The 15,702-nt window shown below is 45.9% G+C and overlaps 1 protein-coding gene across 1 annotated transcript in view; it reads left to right on the top strand.

Annotated features, from left to right (window-relative positions):
• Positions 1-212: 212 nt before the first annotated feature.
• The window catches only part of LOC143383142 (insulin growth factor-like family member 4), a 57,550-nt gene continuing 42,060 nt past the window's right edge, over positions 213-15,702 (top strand). The window contains exon 1 of the mRNA XM_076837497.1: positions 213-294. Within this exon, the coding sequence (XP_076693612.1) occupies positions 213-294 (82 nt within the window). The remainder of the gene's footprint in view (positions 295-15,702) is intronic.

The raw sequence follows: 15,702 nt of genomic DNA, 5'->3' as shown, positions 1-15,702 counted from the left end.
CCAGCTTAGCATATTTGGTGAGGGCCTCCATAAGGCTCTCATCTGGATCCTCTGTGATTGCTCTCAGCTTATCAAGGTTAGCCACTGCCTGCATTGCTGCTGTAAGGTCGGCGACCTGGTTGGCCATCTTGACAGTCCCAGTTGGGTTCGGTTAGGGGAATGGCTGCTTCAACTGTGGGGAGAGGCATATTTGTCAGATGAATTTGATCAGGATGACCTTGTGCAGGCTGCTGGATGTGGGCTCACTCATCAGGGGTAAGGGTGGAGGACAGAAGGACATAGACGTCATGCCAGGTAAGATCGTAAGTCCTATAGAGGTATCAGAATTCCTTAATGTAGGTAGAAGAGTCGGCAGAGAAGGACCCAAGGAGTTTTTCAATCTGGGAAAGATCTTGACGTGAGAATGGGATGTGTGCTCGGATGATCCCTTCAGCACCAGCCACTTCCCTGCGAGGACAAAGGAGCTTTGGGTTATCTGGTAAGAGGGCCTGGTGGGACCGGCTGTGGGAACTGACAGGAGAAAGAGAGGAGTGAGTGTGGGGGGGAAGGGTTTATCAGTAGAAGAGATGGGCAGAGGAGTCATGTCTGCAGGAGAGGGGGGGGAGAGGAGCCGGAGGGGATTGGCCGGAGTAGGGGGGGGACAGGAAGGTGAGGCTGAGAGAAGCTCAGGTGCATCTGAGAATGAGGAAGAAAAAGTAGAACAATGGGAAAGTGGTTCCCTATAAAGGAGGACTTGGGCAGAGAACAGAACAGAGAGGAGACGGAGCAGAGAGCAGAGGAAAGAACCAGAGCCGATCTCAAAAAGCCTGAACGTTTTTGCCCACTGCCCTGTCCGGCGACAGAAATTGTGCAATTCAGTGAGGGTTTAAAATCAAAAGTTTCTTCTGGGGGCCACTGTGACCCATTGTCTAAGTCCCCCTGGGGCCAGGCCACAGTGCAGTAAAAGATCAGACAGTTACAGCATGGGTCTTGAGTGAGCCCTAACTTGGCAAAATTTATCTATAGACACCCAAAGGACTTGGGGTCTAAGGGGAGGACTCCGTGTTTACTATGACCTTCTGGCACTCTTGGTGGGGGGGTGGAAGCAGAAAGAGACATCCCAAATTCTGCTGGCACTCACCTGAGGAACGGATAAGGGCTGGGTGGGGGGTGAGGCATCCCTAGGGCCTCCAGAGGCCCAAACAGATAATGGCTCACACAAGAACTGGGACGTTTCCACAGTTCCCGGGGCCTTGAATGGAATGGGTGGGAGTCTGTGGCATGCATGTTCTTATGGATAGAACCCGTGGACGGAAAGGGGCTGGAAGGTGGAGGAAACAGGGGAACTTACCCCACTCCTGTCGGCCCGGATGAAGGGAGAGGGAAGGAAGGAGCAGCTTAGGAATTTCGCAGTTCGTTTGGAGGAGGAAGAAATGGACTTAAATCCCTTGAGAGAGAAGCACTAAAATCCCTCCTGGGTTTTGTCACCAGATGTAAGGTCAGGCAATGGCAGTGACCAAAGGAGGCAGATTTAAAAGGCCACTGAACGTCACTCTGGGGCAGAACTCCATCAGACAGACAGAGTGCACAGGAGGAGGGTCTGAGGAGAAACCGCGGGGGTGGTGGTGGGCAGGACTGGAATTTGATGGGGCTTATGGCAGGAAGGGAAGGGCTTGGGACAGGAAAAGGGATTTTTAGAGTCCCTTGTCCCAGTGGAGTTGGTCGGGGAAGCTGGCTGAGATCCAGGATTGGTCAGGAGACCCTGCTGATTGACAGGCGGTTCCATTGGTGCCTGGTTGATGTTTCCTTCTTGTGCGTGGGCTGCTTGGTGCTTTGCTCCTAAGTCACCGCCACTGACCTGACAGTGAGCAGCACACGCCCCAAAGGGCTGCCCCCTTGCTGCCTTTCCGTTCTCCTCATACATCACTAGTTGGGCAGCCTCTGTCCAATCCCCAAACTGGGAAATTTCCCCAAAGTGGGAAAATTTCACATCAAATAAGGAAATAAACACATGAATGCATGAATGACCTTCATAGAACAGGAGATGTGAAGTAAAAGAGAAAGATGGTGGTGACTGGCATGACCGAAAGTGGTATGAAATCAGGATTCCAGAAGCTCCTACTGACCAAGGACATGAGCAGAACTTTTTGAGAATCTTGTTAACCACAGATGTGGTTGTATCACCTTTTTAAGGTGGTAAAAAAATGCCACCAATGTGGACTTCTAAACCCTGCTAAATTATCCTTCATAAATGAAGTCCCAAATATCCCATGCAAAGCCCTGAGGGCAGTGACTGGACCCACACAAGGTCTCCTGCTATTAGCAGCTGAGGAGACAGATGAAATATGAGGCCATTGCTCCCAGGTAGTGGGCAAAGGCAGCATAGGTTCTCAATCTCCGAAAGGAGAGAAACTCACAAAGCGAACTCTTGGATAACCAAACTCTATGCCTTGGGACACTTTCCCAGTTGAAGTGCAAGTGGCAGGGATGGAAGTTGAGCAACACCGTCTGCAGAGCTCTGGTTACTCTGGACACAGATGGAATTCAAAATTCTCAGGTGTGGGGCATGAAGAGAAGTGTGCAGTGGTGATCTGCAGGAGTCCATGTGGCGTCTGCCAAAGTTCTGCACCAGAACCAGGCTCCATACTATAGGCAAGATTCCCCAAAGTCTACCAGAGAGGAAAGACTTGAGGAAGAGCTACCTGCCTCATCTATTCCCACAGGATTTTCATCTGTGGAGCGTCCGCTTAGATAGGCTGATACAATTGAAAGGTGTCTACTGTTTCTCAGCTAGAAGTGAGAGGCGCAGCACATCTAGCAGGGCACAGGGGGAAGCACCAGGCTGCTGAGGAGGCAGAAGCAGGAGTGAGGGGGAAGTGGGCCAGAGCTGTTACTGGGAAAGGCAGAGCCAGGAGGAACATGGAGCTTAACTGGCTGAGCAGCAATTCCCGGCTCTGGGGCATAAGTTGCTAGTTTTCTGCTGCCTGGCCCTGGGTTGATTTAGAGGAGGAGAAATGCTAGCTTGGAGTGTGGGACATAGATATGTGATCATGATCATAGATGAGATGTAAACAGTTTTGGTGATTAGTTGAGTCCTGTAATTAATGGATACCAAAGAGATAAATAGAGACTGTGAAAACTCAGAACACTCTTCCAGTTGGAAGGATACAAAAGTTATGATAATGAAAAGTAATGCAGGTTCCTGGAGCAAGAAATAGACATTAAGGGACAAGTGACAAAATTGAAGTCAAGCCTGTAGGTGAGTTAATTGTATCATGTCAATGTCAGCTTCCTGTTTTGAGAATTGAGTGCGATTACATAAGATGATTGCAACAGAGGAAGTTGCATGAAAGACAGACACTCTGTCCTGTCTTCCCGACTTGTTTGTAAGTCTGAAATAATTTCAAAATAGTAAGTCAGAAAATATTTTAAATGACCTATGTGTGGTGGCACACGCCTATAATCCCAGCTAGGGATTAGATCTAGGCAGTAGATCTCAAGTTTGAGGCTGTCCTTGGCAACTTAGTGAGGCCCTGTCTCAGAATAAAAATAAAAAGGACTGGGGATGTAGCTCAGGGTTAGAGCACCCTGGGTCTAATCCCAGTAAAAAACACACACAGAGACACACACAACTCACACATACAAACACGGAAAATATTTTAAATGATACTTGGAACAATAGCACAAGAGAGGTTGCTGCCTCTGAATAAAGCATGTTCAGGATCCCAAAACACAAACAAACAAAATCAGCACAAGAGCAACCTGGAAACTCACTAAAGATACAATCAGGTGCTGCAAATGCCTCCTCAAGCCTGAAGTTACAATTACAAACACCTCTTCTCAGTACTATTGTCTGGCTCCCTGGGCTTTAGTGTGGCACAGGGTGGCACAGTGTTACTTTCTGAGTCATAAGGAGAGAGTTCATGGGAATTCTGGGGCACAGGTAGGATGACTCTACCCACAAGATAACTGGCTCATTGTTGGACCAAGTATAAGAGCAAAGCTGGTTTATCATTTCAGTGTGCGATGGGGGTGGGGTGGACACACAGAGAGGCAAAGTACTCCACACCATATGAAACCCAGATAAACCTCCAGAGACTGACCTGGTCCAGTTTCTACTTGCACCAGAGGAACCACATTCCTTCCCCCAGGCCAAGCTGCCTGGGCCTCTCCTGAGAAAACTCTTCCTGGGGAAACTCCAGAGACTTGGCCCTGAAACAGTCATGATCTCAACTTCTCTTCTAGACTGTGGGATCTTTACAGATTCAAAGATTTTGGTCAGAATGAGTGAAAGCCCTTTTTTTTTCCCTAATGAGAAATGAAATTACTGTTAATATTTAAATGGCACAATTTTGATGAAAAATCTTGAATTACAGAACATAATTACAAAGCACCTTTCTTCTTTTACTAGTGGTTTGAAAAGTCAAGCGTCATTTATTTTCCTCTCACATATGCATTTTTGCAACTCAGTGGGGAGGGCTCAGTGTCCTTCACACAATGGTAATGGGTGGGCTGACTGGGCTTGGAGGATTTGCTTCCAGAATGGCTCATTTGGGTTCCTGGGAGGCTGCTGGTGGGTGTCATTTGGGAGCTCAGTGCAGGCATTTGGCTGAGGCCCTAGTTCCTCCCTCATGGGCCTCTCCTCAGGGCTACTTGGGCTTCCTCACAGGCTGGCAGCCAAGCTCCATGAGTGAGTTTTCCAAGACCCTTGGGCTGTAACCATAAGGCTTATGGTCTGTCCTTGATTGTGGAAGTAGCATCATTGACATGAAAATCATGTCACTTTCACTCCATTTCTAACAGGCAATCTCATATTTAAGAGGCCATGACTAGATTCCATCTTTCATTGGGAAAAACAGAAAGAATTTGTAGCTATCTTAAATCCACTGCTTACATGGCATTTTCAATATTTAAAAAATCCTCAATTCATGATTGTAGAATAGATTTAGATTTAAAGAAAAATAGGAAACTACACAGTTTTCATACTTATTGAATCCATCTGGTTTCCCCTAGTATCAAGTACTGACATTAGTGTGTACATTTGATATGATTGAGGAGGCAATATTGATACAGTGTTACTAACTGAAGTCCAGGGCCTATTCAGAGTTCTTCATTTCCACCTAACACCCTACTCTGTTCAGGGTACCAAGCTGTATTGAGTTGTCACGTCTCTTCAGCCTTCGCTGGACTGTCACAGTTTCTCAGAAGTTCTTGTTTTTGATGACTTTGAGAAGAACGGGTAAAGTATTTTATAGAAGGTCCTGATATTGAAATTTGTGTGATGTTTTTCTCATGATTACACTTGAGCTGTTGGTTTTGGGAGAAAGGCCAGAGAGGTAACTTGCCACGTTCATCACCTCACAGGCTGTGTACTTCCAACGTGCTCAACACCCGTGACCACGACACCGATCATCTCGAGGATGGGGTATTCTTCAGCTTTCTCTTGTGTAAAGTTACTCTTTCTTTCCCCTTTCCATGCTGTGGTCTTGGAACCAAGCCATTATTTGCAGCCTAGACATCAGGAGTGGAGTCACTCTTCCCATCCTTGAGGCTGCTATGTCTACATAAACTGTTTAGAAGTCTTCTGCACTGTGGACGTGTCATTTCCTACTTATTTTTTATTTATTTATTTATTTATACATACAGACCAGTCTGGATTCAATCATACTTATTTCAAACTTTGGGTTTGTCTTAGTCTATCCCTGCTATAACACAATATCTTAAACTGGGCAATTTATCAACAACAGAAATTTACTTCTCCTGGTTCTGGAGGTGGCCAGTCCAAGATCCAGGTACCAGCAAGATTCCATGTCTGGTGAGAGCTGCTCTGGACTTCAGAGGTGGTAGCTTTTTTAATGGGGGAGTTTTCTATGTTTCCCAGGCTAGTCTTGAGCTCCTGGCCTCAAGTGATCCTCCTGCCTCACCCTCCTGAGTAGCTGGGGCTACAGGTGTGTGCCACCAGACCTGGCTCAGATGGTGCCTGGTTGTGGTGCCCTTGTCTGGCGCATGTTAGTCAGTTTTTCATAACTGTCACAAATACCAGAGGTAAATCAACCTCATGAGAGAATAAGCTTCCTCGACCCACAATTCTGAAGGATTCAGTCCATGGTCAGTGGGCTCTGCTGCTTTGGGGCCTGTGATGAGGCAGCCCAGAGGGCAGGAGTGGGTGGCAAAGGAGGCCGCTCACTTGATGGCAGCCAGGAAGTAAAGGGAGGAAGGGGCCAGGGTCCCAGTGTCACCTACAGGGACATGCCCCACTGACTTGAATTCCCACAAGTAGGCCCCACCTCTTAAAGGTTCAACCACCTCCCAGGAGAGCCACATACCTGGACCACGCTGTTAACTCATGGGACTTTGGGGGACACTGGAGAACAAAACTATTGCAGAGTAAAGGGGGGAAAGTGACCACAGAATTCCTCAATCCCTTTATGTGAGCAGCAGTTTCTACCAGGAGGGTAGAAGAGTGACAACCTAATCTCTTCCCGAGGTTACCACCTCTTAATACTGTTCCATTGGGGGTTAAGTTTTAGCATCTATTTGGGAGGGACACAAACATTCAAACCATACCAGGGTTGTCAGCCAATACACTTAACTTGTTTTTGCCTTAATGGTTTCAGTGTTGGCCCCTGAGAGCTTTTCCAGTTGGCTCCTGAGCCCCCGGCACACGGTCATCAGTGTGGGTTTTACAAGTTTTATATGGATGGTTTTCTTTTTTCCCATTGCCTTATTCCTGACACAGATGGTCCTGGCTCAGGTAGTCTGCTTCCTGCCCCACTCCTAGAATCTCACATTTCTCCAAAGACCCTGGAGATTGCTTTTACATATTTTTCCATATGAGTTGATTCTGTGATTCTAGTTCCTCCTTGACTTGGATTAAAATCATTTTTTTTCTGGTTATTTTTAGTTAACATATATTCTCTTTCTTGCTTTATTTAAAAAAAAACAAATGACAGCGGAATGCATTACTGTTCTTATTACACATATACAGCACAATTTTTCATATCTGATTGTATATAAAGTATGTTGACACCAATTCGTGTCTTCATGTACTTTGGATAATGTGTCTATCACATTCTGCCATCCTTGTTGATCCTCTGCCCCTCCCTTTCCCTCCCACCCCTCTGCTCTATCTAGAATTTATCTGATTGGAAACAGAAAGTAAGCGTTCACCAGATACCATCCCTGCCAGCATGTTGATCCTGGATGCTGATAAATTATTCACTCTGGGGATCCAAGATGGCTCAATAGAGGAGGTCCTGTTTCTGGCTGCTCTGTGGCATGAAACCAAGAAAGCAGCAGGCAGCCTCTCCACAAGGTCTCGCCTAGACGAAATACAACATCTCAGAGAGTGTGAGAAGACTCTATACAGCGGCTTTTTGCAGAAATCAGAGCCTCTGGGCTCAGGTAAGTCTCCTGACTCTGGACCCAAAGCCCGCAGTTCTAGCTCACACAGGGCTCACAAGTGAATTAGCAGAACCACTATCAGCACCTCTGCACAACTCCAGAGGGCACACCGCTCGCACGCAGGTCACTCGTCTGTTACCTACCCACAGTACAAGGCCATCGCCTAGTTCCCCCCACCTCACCAGACTCCCCAGTGCTTGAAGCAGATGGACTCCATCTTGGAAAACCTTCCTGGCCATTTTTTGGTGGGCCTGGCTAGCAGATGGGATCGCCATTTGAGCAGGTACCTGATTTCCAATTCCCCCCTCTCCCCAGCAGCGATAACTTGGCACAGTGACCACCCAACACAAAAACAGCTCTCAGTTGGACAGGAGTGCAGTGCGACCAGGGCATCGCCCACCTGGTGTGAGCCTGGGGGTGAGAGGTCCCACAGTAAGAGAGGGGAGGGGACTAAAGTCTAGAGCATAACAGAGACACCAGGATCTGGGAAATCTCCAGTCAAGAGAGGGAGACAGTACTGAGAGCTCAAATCAGGGGAGTGGTCACAAAAAAAAGACCCGGTGAGGTGCTGTTTACCTGCTGGGAGTGGTGGGCAACACTCCCGGCTTCCAGACACTCCACAACAGGTCCAGTCTTCTCACTCTGGTTACCTACACCATCCTGAGGGCAGAGTCACCAGCTTAAAACAGACAACTCCACCTACTGGATGAGAAGAGAAGCAGGAAAGAAACAGATATCTAAGAGATTTTTTTTTTCTTCTTCTTTCTCTTCTACCCTTCTATCTTATGACCCTCACATCCTCAACATATGTAAAACCAAGAACTTTGCATGAAATAGGACTTTGAGGACTGAGTCACTTGAATAATATAATATAGAATATATCTATTCCTCCCATGCTCCCCCCCCCTACCTCACTATGAGCCAGCCTCATTATATCAGAGAAAACATTTGGCATTTGTTTTTTTGGGATTGGCTAACTTCACGTAGCATTATCTTCTCCAATGCCATCCAGTTACCTGCAAATGTCATGATTTTATTCTCATTTATTGCATTTATTTGAGCAGGTACCTGATTTCCAATTCCATTGTGTAAATATGCCACATTTTTTTTTATCCATTTATCCACTAACGGGCATCTAGGTTGGCTCCACAGTTTAGCTGTTGTAAATTGTGCTGCCATAAACATTGATGTGGCTGTAACATTAGGGTGATCGTCCACTGTGGATATTGCAGACATTTAAGGCTGAGAACCTCATGGTGGCATCCGGCTTCAGCAGAGACAGGAATGTCGAGATCTCTCATCTGAATTTCCCTGGAGAAGATAGCAATGGCTGTTCACAGCCCTCCTCTTCTCTGGCAGGTCCCTGAGCCAAAGCCAGGCTGCCGCTGAGCTGGCTGTAGTCCTGCACACATAGGTGCAGGTGGAGCAGATGCGCAGCAGTTGTGTTTCCCCAGATACTGGAGTTTCCAAGCGAGGTGGACTTGAAGGCTTCCAAACCACATGTGAGCGGTCTGATTCTGTCAAGCCAAGGGGGGCCGCTGTCTCAGGTCCACAGTAGGATGCACTTTAGTGACGTGCACGGACTGCAAAACCACTGAGCTCGTTTCGAGAAGATGAACTCCAGTTTCGACCGCGGGCCGACATACAAGGGGAAGGTTGGCTACTTGCCACTCCCTACACATCTCCAGGGCTGCACTTGCAATTTCTTTATGTAACAGCTTTAGAATCTTGGCAGCCAAACTCCAGGGAGCCCGCGAGTCCCCTGGAGCTACATAGAGGCGCCTGCGCACTCAGGTCCTGAGCCCTTTCCCAGAGCGTCTCTTCCCGCCACTGCTGGGGTGTCACCTTGAAAACAGGCGCAGAGAGCTGCTCTCCTTTTGAAAGAGAATGTGAATGTGACATACAGCCGTGTTTGATTCATTTTAAACTCGCCCTTGACCTCACACTTACATGATTCTGTAATACTTACAATAATGGACAAAAGCCCCAGATTTAGCGTTCGAAGAGTCCACCGATGCCCGTGGAAAGTAAGATCTGGTGGTTTCTTACAAAACTTGTCAATCCAAGTTCAAGGAGGCGTTGAGGGGAAAAAGTTCACAACAGAGTTCAGCATCTCTCCGTGGTCAGTTGGCTTCAGGTTCTCTTATCCCAAGACTGTTCTTTTAGACCCATCTTAGGGTTAAAATAAAATAAAGTAAAATAAAATAAAGGTTGGGGTGTTATCAGGCAGCATTCTGTATCATTAAAAAGACCCTCGATTTGTATTGAAAGGACTGTGACTGGTGTGACTGGACACAGAGGCCCAGAGGATCTGTGCAGCTCAGACGTCAAAAAAAAAAAAAAAAAAAAAAAAAAAAAAAGTGTAAGAAAAAGTGTAGTTGCTTTCCCTGGGAGGAGTCTCTTGTTACTGAGGACGTCAGCGTGTGTTGGAATCTTAAGGGCGATACCAACTATTCGATGGTTGTTTGCTGGACTAATCTGCACCATAACCCTGCCAAAGCACAAGATACAGGAGTGACTGAATGACCTTCAGGGGTGCTAACCTCAGCCACCACTTCTCTGCAGTGACCCAAGTGAGAACCAGTTGGCTCAGCTGAGGTAAGAACTGTGAGAGGGGAGAGTAGAGTTACTGCTGCTGTCTCCACCCTCTGCATTTTGGGATGGTTTGTTACACCCTAATGGATACCTGAGAGCTTCCACTACACAGTGATGTTATGAATTATTTCTCTGCAAATTATATCTAGGAATGGCAAAGCAGGATGTCAACCAGCACAGGTCCAAGCAGAGTAGGTGGAATTCTATAAATATGATATTTTGTCTTCTGGGAAAGATGGATAAGGAATAATTTGTAAGAGCTTGAACATTATAGAGTGGAGAAGTTGGGCAGACAGAGGTGCATGATATTGAGATGGCTACAACATGCCTCAGTGCTCCCATTTGAGGGTTGCTGTTACTGTACATTTTAGTGAAACTAAACTGTAAGATTTGACAGAAGTAGGGATTTTCTTCATTGTGTCCCTGGAAATAGAACTGTGCTAACTCCCAAAAGGTTTGCATTATCTGAAAAGTTATGCTCATCTTGTGTCTGCTGGCCCTTGAGCCATGGATTCAGAGTTAATTTTCTCCTTCCCACAGTTCTATGGCCCACTACACCTTCAACTCCACTTTACATTGTATCAGTTTTTCCAAAGAACCAATTTGTACTCTGCTGAGTTTTTCTCTTGTGTGTCTATTTTCTACTCACAACTGCCAGGTGAGAGCAGAGTGGAGTTCTTGGATTCATACTGGCATTCACATCCAAGGGGGACAAGTGGACTTTGGCCTGGCACCAGGGCTCAAGGACACTCTGGGTGGTGCAGACTCTGGCCTGGGTTTTGAGGCCACACAGGGGCTGGAGGACTGTAGCAGGGCACTGACTGTGGTGCTCCCCACTCAGGTATAGTGCAGTGGGGCTGGTCCTGGGCCCAAGGTTCTAATCACCAGCCAAGTCCAGAGGGGCCATGGAGGGGGGACGCCCGGTGTGGCATGGTTGTGGGAGGGGAGCTGAATGAGTCCAAAATGGCTTCCAAACAATTACAGTTTCAGGATTATTATGTTATAGGCCCACATTATTACATTTTAATTTTTAAAAGTTCTATTGTTTAAGAAGATGGAAAAAGGAGATAATTTGGAGAAGCAGTCTAGATTTGCTAGAAATTGTGTATTTTATTTTTTAAAAATATTTCTTAGTTATTGATGAACCTTTATTTATTTATTTCTAGGTGGTGCTGAGAATCAAACCCAGTGACTCACCCATGCTAAGCAAGCACTCTACCACTGAGCCACAACCCCAGCCCGAAATTATGTACTTTAATAGAGCTTCTCCTTGGAAAATTTTCCCCATGTCTATCAAAATTTGATTCAGAGATGGGTTTCCTAAATATATTTTTAATCGTAGAGACACAGTCACTCTTCTGCAGGCCGATGGTGTTAGTCAGTTTTTCATTACTGTGGTCAAAATATCTGAACTAAACCAGTTAAAAGAGGAGAAATTTATTTGGACTCACGGTTTCAGACAGTCTATGGTGAGCTGGTCCCTCTGCTCTGAGCCTGAGGGCAGGCAGAACATCATGGTGGAAGAGCATGGCAGAGGAAAGCTACTTATCTCATGGTAGTCAGGAAGCAGCAGGGAGGGCCTGGGCACAATATATGCCCTTCCAGGGCAGCCCTCAGTGACATAATTCCTGACCTAGGCTCCACCTCCCAGTATCTACTCACCTATCAGTGGATTAGTTCAGATGATGTCAGAGCACTCAAGATGCAACCATTTCCTAGAGGCCCCACCTCTGAACCTTGCTGCATTTCGAGTGAAGACTTCAACACAGGAGTCTTTGGAGGGACACCTCATATCCAAAGCACAACACTGATATTTATTATAACATTGCTTACACTAGCAAAAGATTGGAAACAATCTAAATGGGGGGAGGTGAGTCTGATTAAACAGATCAAGGAATGCTTCTGTTCAATAAACATAATGCAATAAGTTTTTAATAAAGAAAACAAATTGGGAGAACTTCACTTTAGGTCAACTTCCCATGGAGAAGGGGTTGAGATCTGCTGTGAACCATTTTTTACTGACCTTCCAATGAGCTTGAATCAGCAAGTTTTAAACAGACTACCAGGATCAATAGTATCCACAGGGGCATAGATGGCCACCTCACACTCTGATTATTATTTTCTTTTTGTCCACCAGGTTTTTGTGATTTTTTTTCCTATTGTGGGAAAATGTGCATATTTTAAAAATTAGCATTTTAACCATCTTTAAGTACCATTAAATGACATTAAGTATATTACAAGGTTGATCCTTACAAGGTTGAAGTCTATCTGCAATAATATACAAATAGACACATAGGTGCAATGGGAGCAGATCTGTCGCTGCGGGGCTCCCAAGAGCTGCAGTCTATTATTGTCTATTTGTATTTTTCCTCCATTGGATTCATGTCTGTTCTTGACCTTCACCTAATTGTAAATTGCGTTTTTTGTTATTGAGTTGTGGGAGTTCTTGATATGTTCTGGATATTAATTTCTTATCTGAAATATTGTTAGTAAGCGTTCTCTCTCCTTCTGTGGGTCGTCTTTTCCGAACGCTTCTTGTACGGGTTATTATACCATTTAATTTAGGGATCAAAGGCACGTTTATCGTGTACCCAACGTAGCACTCTGTCACTTTAATACTCTCAAGCCTGGCGTGGTAGCTCCTACCTGTAATCCTAGCAATTGGGGAGGCTTAGGCTGGAGAATCCCAAGGTAGACACCCATCTCAGCAATTTAGAGAGGACTTGTATCAAAATTTAAAAAAATAAAAGTAAAAAGGGCCCGGGATGTGGCTCAGTGATAAAGCGCCACTTATTGAATCCCCAACACAAATAAAAGCAAAACAACAAAAAAACTCCTTCAAAATGTGTCCATCACTCTCCGGGGTTTTCCAGCGGTATCCCTGTATTCTCCCCTAGGTGGCAGCCGGCGACTGCTCAGAGCACACAGTGACAAGCAGACTTGCAGCGCGCAGGCGCCTCAGGCAGACCTGGTTCGCACAGCGCACCAGAGCAGAGAGGGTGGCTGGCCAAATTTCTGATGCTGTCACCTCGCTGATGTCACCACTATTCAGAATCTGTTGCTGCCTCCGGATGCTCTGGACGCTCGGGACGCTGCCGGAACCGTGACCGAGGCAGTCCTCTGGCTCTGACTGGGATTTGGTGGCCTCAGTGCTGTGTCAAGCCGCGCTGTGGCGGTCTTCCTGAGCGTCAGGCTGTCCGAGTTCCTCGTCCTGAAAATAAGAGTCCAGCGAATTGCAGCGCACCTGCTTTTGCAGCGCGTCACTCAGGTGCCTCCACCTAGAGGTTTGGGTCCCCTTAGCCCGGCTGAGAGCCAGGTCACGCCTGTGAGGATCAGGACGTGCCTGTTCTCCAGCCCAGCAGCGGAGTTGCCTGGCCGCCGTCTGCGCTTGGAGACTGCAGCTCTTGGGAGCCCCGCAGCGGCGGCGAACCGGCTCCCGTTGCACCTACGTGTGCACCACACCCGCCAGCTCAGTGGCAGCCAGACTTTGGCTGGAAAAGCTTTCAGAGCGGACGAGAGAGATATAAATATCCACACGAAATCGAGATATCATTGCTCTGACCTCCGGGGAAGCTCACAGGAGAGATCCTTGGCATTCCTGTCGCTACTGAAGCCAGATGCCACTGTGAGGTTCTCAGCCTTACATGTCTGCAACAGCCCCGTGGTGTCAGTGGTCGATCACCCTAATGTTACAAACTAGGAAAAAGCCTTCCCGCAGCAGCCAGGCCAGCATCGGAGAAGATGGGCATTAGAGTTAGGTGGGGAGACAGAGAGGTGCCCATATCCTGTCCTGTCTCTGGCTTCTGGGAAGATAGAATGAAATGTAACTTTTTAATCATTATTAGGTGTTTCTGGACATTTAAAGTTGATCAAGTGAGAATAATAAATAATATTTGTTATTAGATATTAATAATATTATTAAATAATATTGATAATTTTATTTAATATATTTAATTATATTAAATATATTTAATTATTTAATTTAATTATTTAAGTATTTAATATTATTATTAAATAATAATATCACTAATTATAATTAATTAAAAATGTTAAGTAAAAGTGACCAGAAAAATTCATGTAATTTGTACTGACTTTTCTCTAAGTCAGGAAGGAGCTAGAATCACAGAATAAATTTAAAAGAGGAAAGACATGTGAAAGCAAGCTGAAGGATTCTTGGAGATATGTCTGCTTCTAGGTGTAGGTTAGGAAGCACACAACCTGAGCATGGAACCTGTAGTTCCAGGTAATAAGGAAATGGAAAAAATGATCATTACTAAAATGCTAAGACCTACATTGGTGATGGTGGCAGCACAGGATCCATTAAAGTGAAAATTAAGTCAGTGGTATGGGATGATAACTCTGTGTGTTGTTTGAATGTTTATGTCCCTCCCAGTTAATGACTGAGACTTCATCATCAATACGCTCGTATTATTAAGAGGTGGGAACCTTAGGAGATGATTCAGTCTTGACTCCTCATGAATAAATTGTGTGCTTCCATTAAAGGACATGAAGTAGTCTCTTTGTCCCTGTTTTCCCTTTGTGCCATGTGTGTGCACAGTAAGAAGGCCCCATGGTGTAAGCAGACAGCAGCCCTCACCAGACTTAGGATATGCTGGCACCATGCTCTTGGACTCTTTAGCTTCCAGAATCAAGAGAAGTAAATTTCTGTTGTTTATAAATGACCCAGTCTAAGGCTGCCTAGCTCAGGAAGGAAGATGGAGACCACCAGAAAAATCAGCTCTATCAATGAGTGTACAGCCCTCCTATCAGGCATTGAGGCCCTCAACTCCCAACATAAGCCCAATGCCCTTCCTTGGGGAATCATCAAGGCCGGAGGAAAAATAAGAGAAAAATTCATATATGCTGAAATTATCACACAATTGGCAAGAAAGAACCGTTTTCTCAATTTATCACAAAAAGCATTTGGACTACTTTCACTGATCTTCATAATGATAAGAAATGATGCTCAGAGCCTGTGGTTCCTAAAGCTGTAATATAAACTGCCCGTCCTCACATCCCAGGACCAGACTCCTCTCTAAACCCCTGCCAAAGAGCATCCACTGTACATCTTTGAATGTCATTTTTACATCTGGAAAGATAAAGTCAGGCATGGTGGTGCGTGCCTATAATCCCAGCAACTGGGGAAGCTGAGTCAGGAGGATCCCAAGTTCAAGGGCAGCCTCATCAACTTAGACTGTATTGCAAAATAAAAATAGAAATGACTGGGGAAATAGCTTAGTGGTAAAGTGCCCCTGAATTCAATTACCAGTATGCACTGTCCAAAACAAACAAACAAAAATAGAAACTTTTTACAATTGGGGTTCAGAAAGACAGATGCAGAGCAGGTGGAAGAGAATCTGGGAGAAGAGGTGGAGGGATGGAGAACACAGCAGGGTCCTTTCTCAGGAGGGGAAGGTGCTGACCTCCTCCCTGCCGCTCTCTCCATGCCCCTTCTTGGAGCCCAGCAGGCTTCCCAGCTGGTGCCTTCCTTGATGGTGGAAGGAGTTCTGCTGTCACAATTGACACCTAGGAGCTTTTGCCTCAAAGTCATCTGCACCAGGAGACCCACAAATTTGAGGGAGCATTTCCCGAATCAGGACATTAGCTATAATTACATCCCAGGTGGGTAAAGGGTGCTGTGATCTCTTCCACACATCAGCTCTCCATGGTGTAATAGATTTAGTTCCCTCATCTTGAAACTGACCCGCCCTACCCTGGGGTGCA

This window comes from Callospermophilus lateralis, chromosome 18 (assembly GCF_048772815.1).
Source record: "Callospermophilus lateralis isolate mCalLat2 chromosome 18, mCalLat2.hap1, whole genome shotgun sequence".
In the NCBI taxonomy this organism is placed as follows: Eukaryota; Metazoa; Chordata; class Mammalia; order Rodentia; family Sciuridae; genus Callospermophilus; species Callospermophilus lateralis.
The sequence above is the reverse complement of the archived record's forward strand: the minus strand, read 5'-3'. Positions and strand labels throughout refer to the sequence as shown.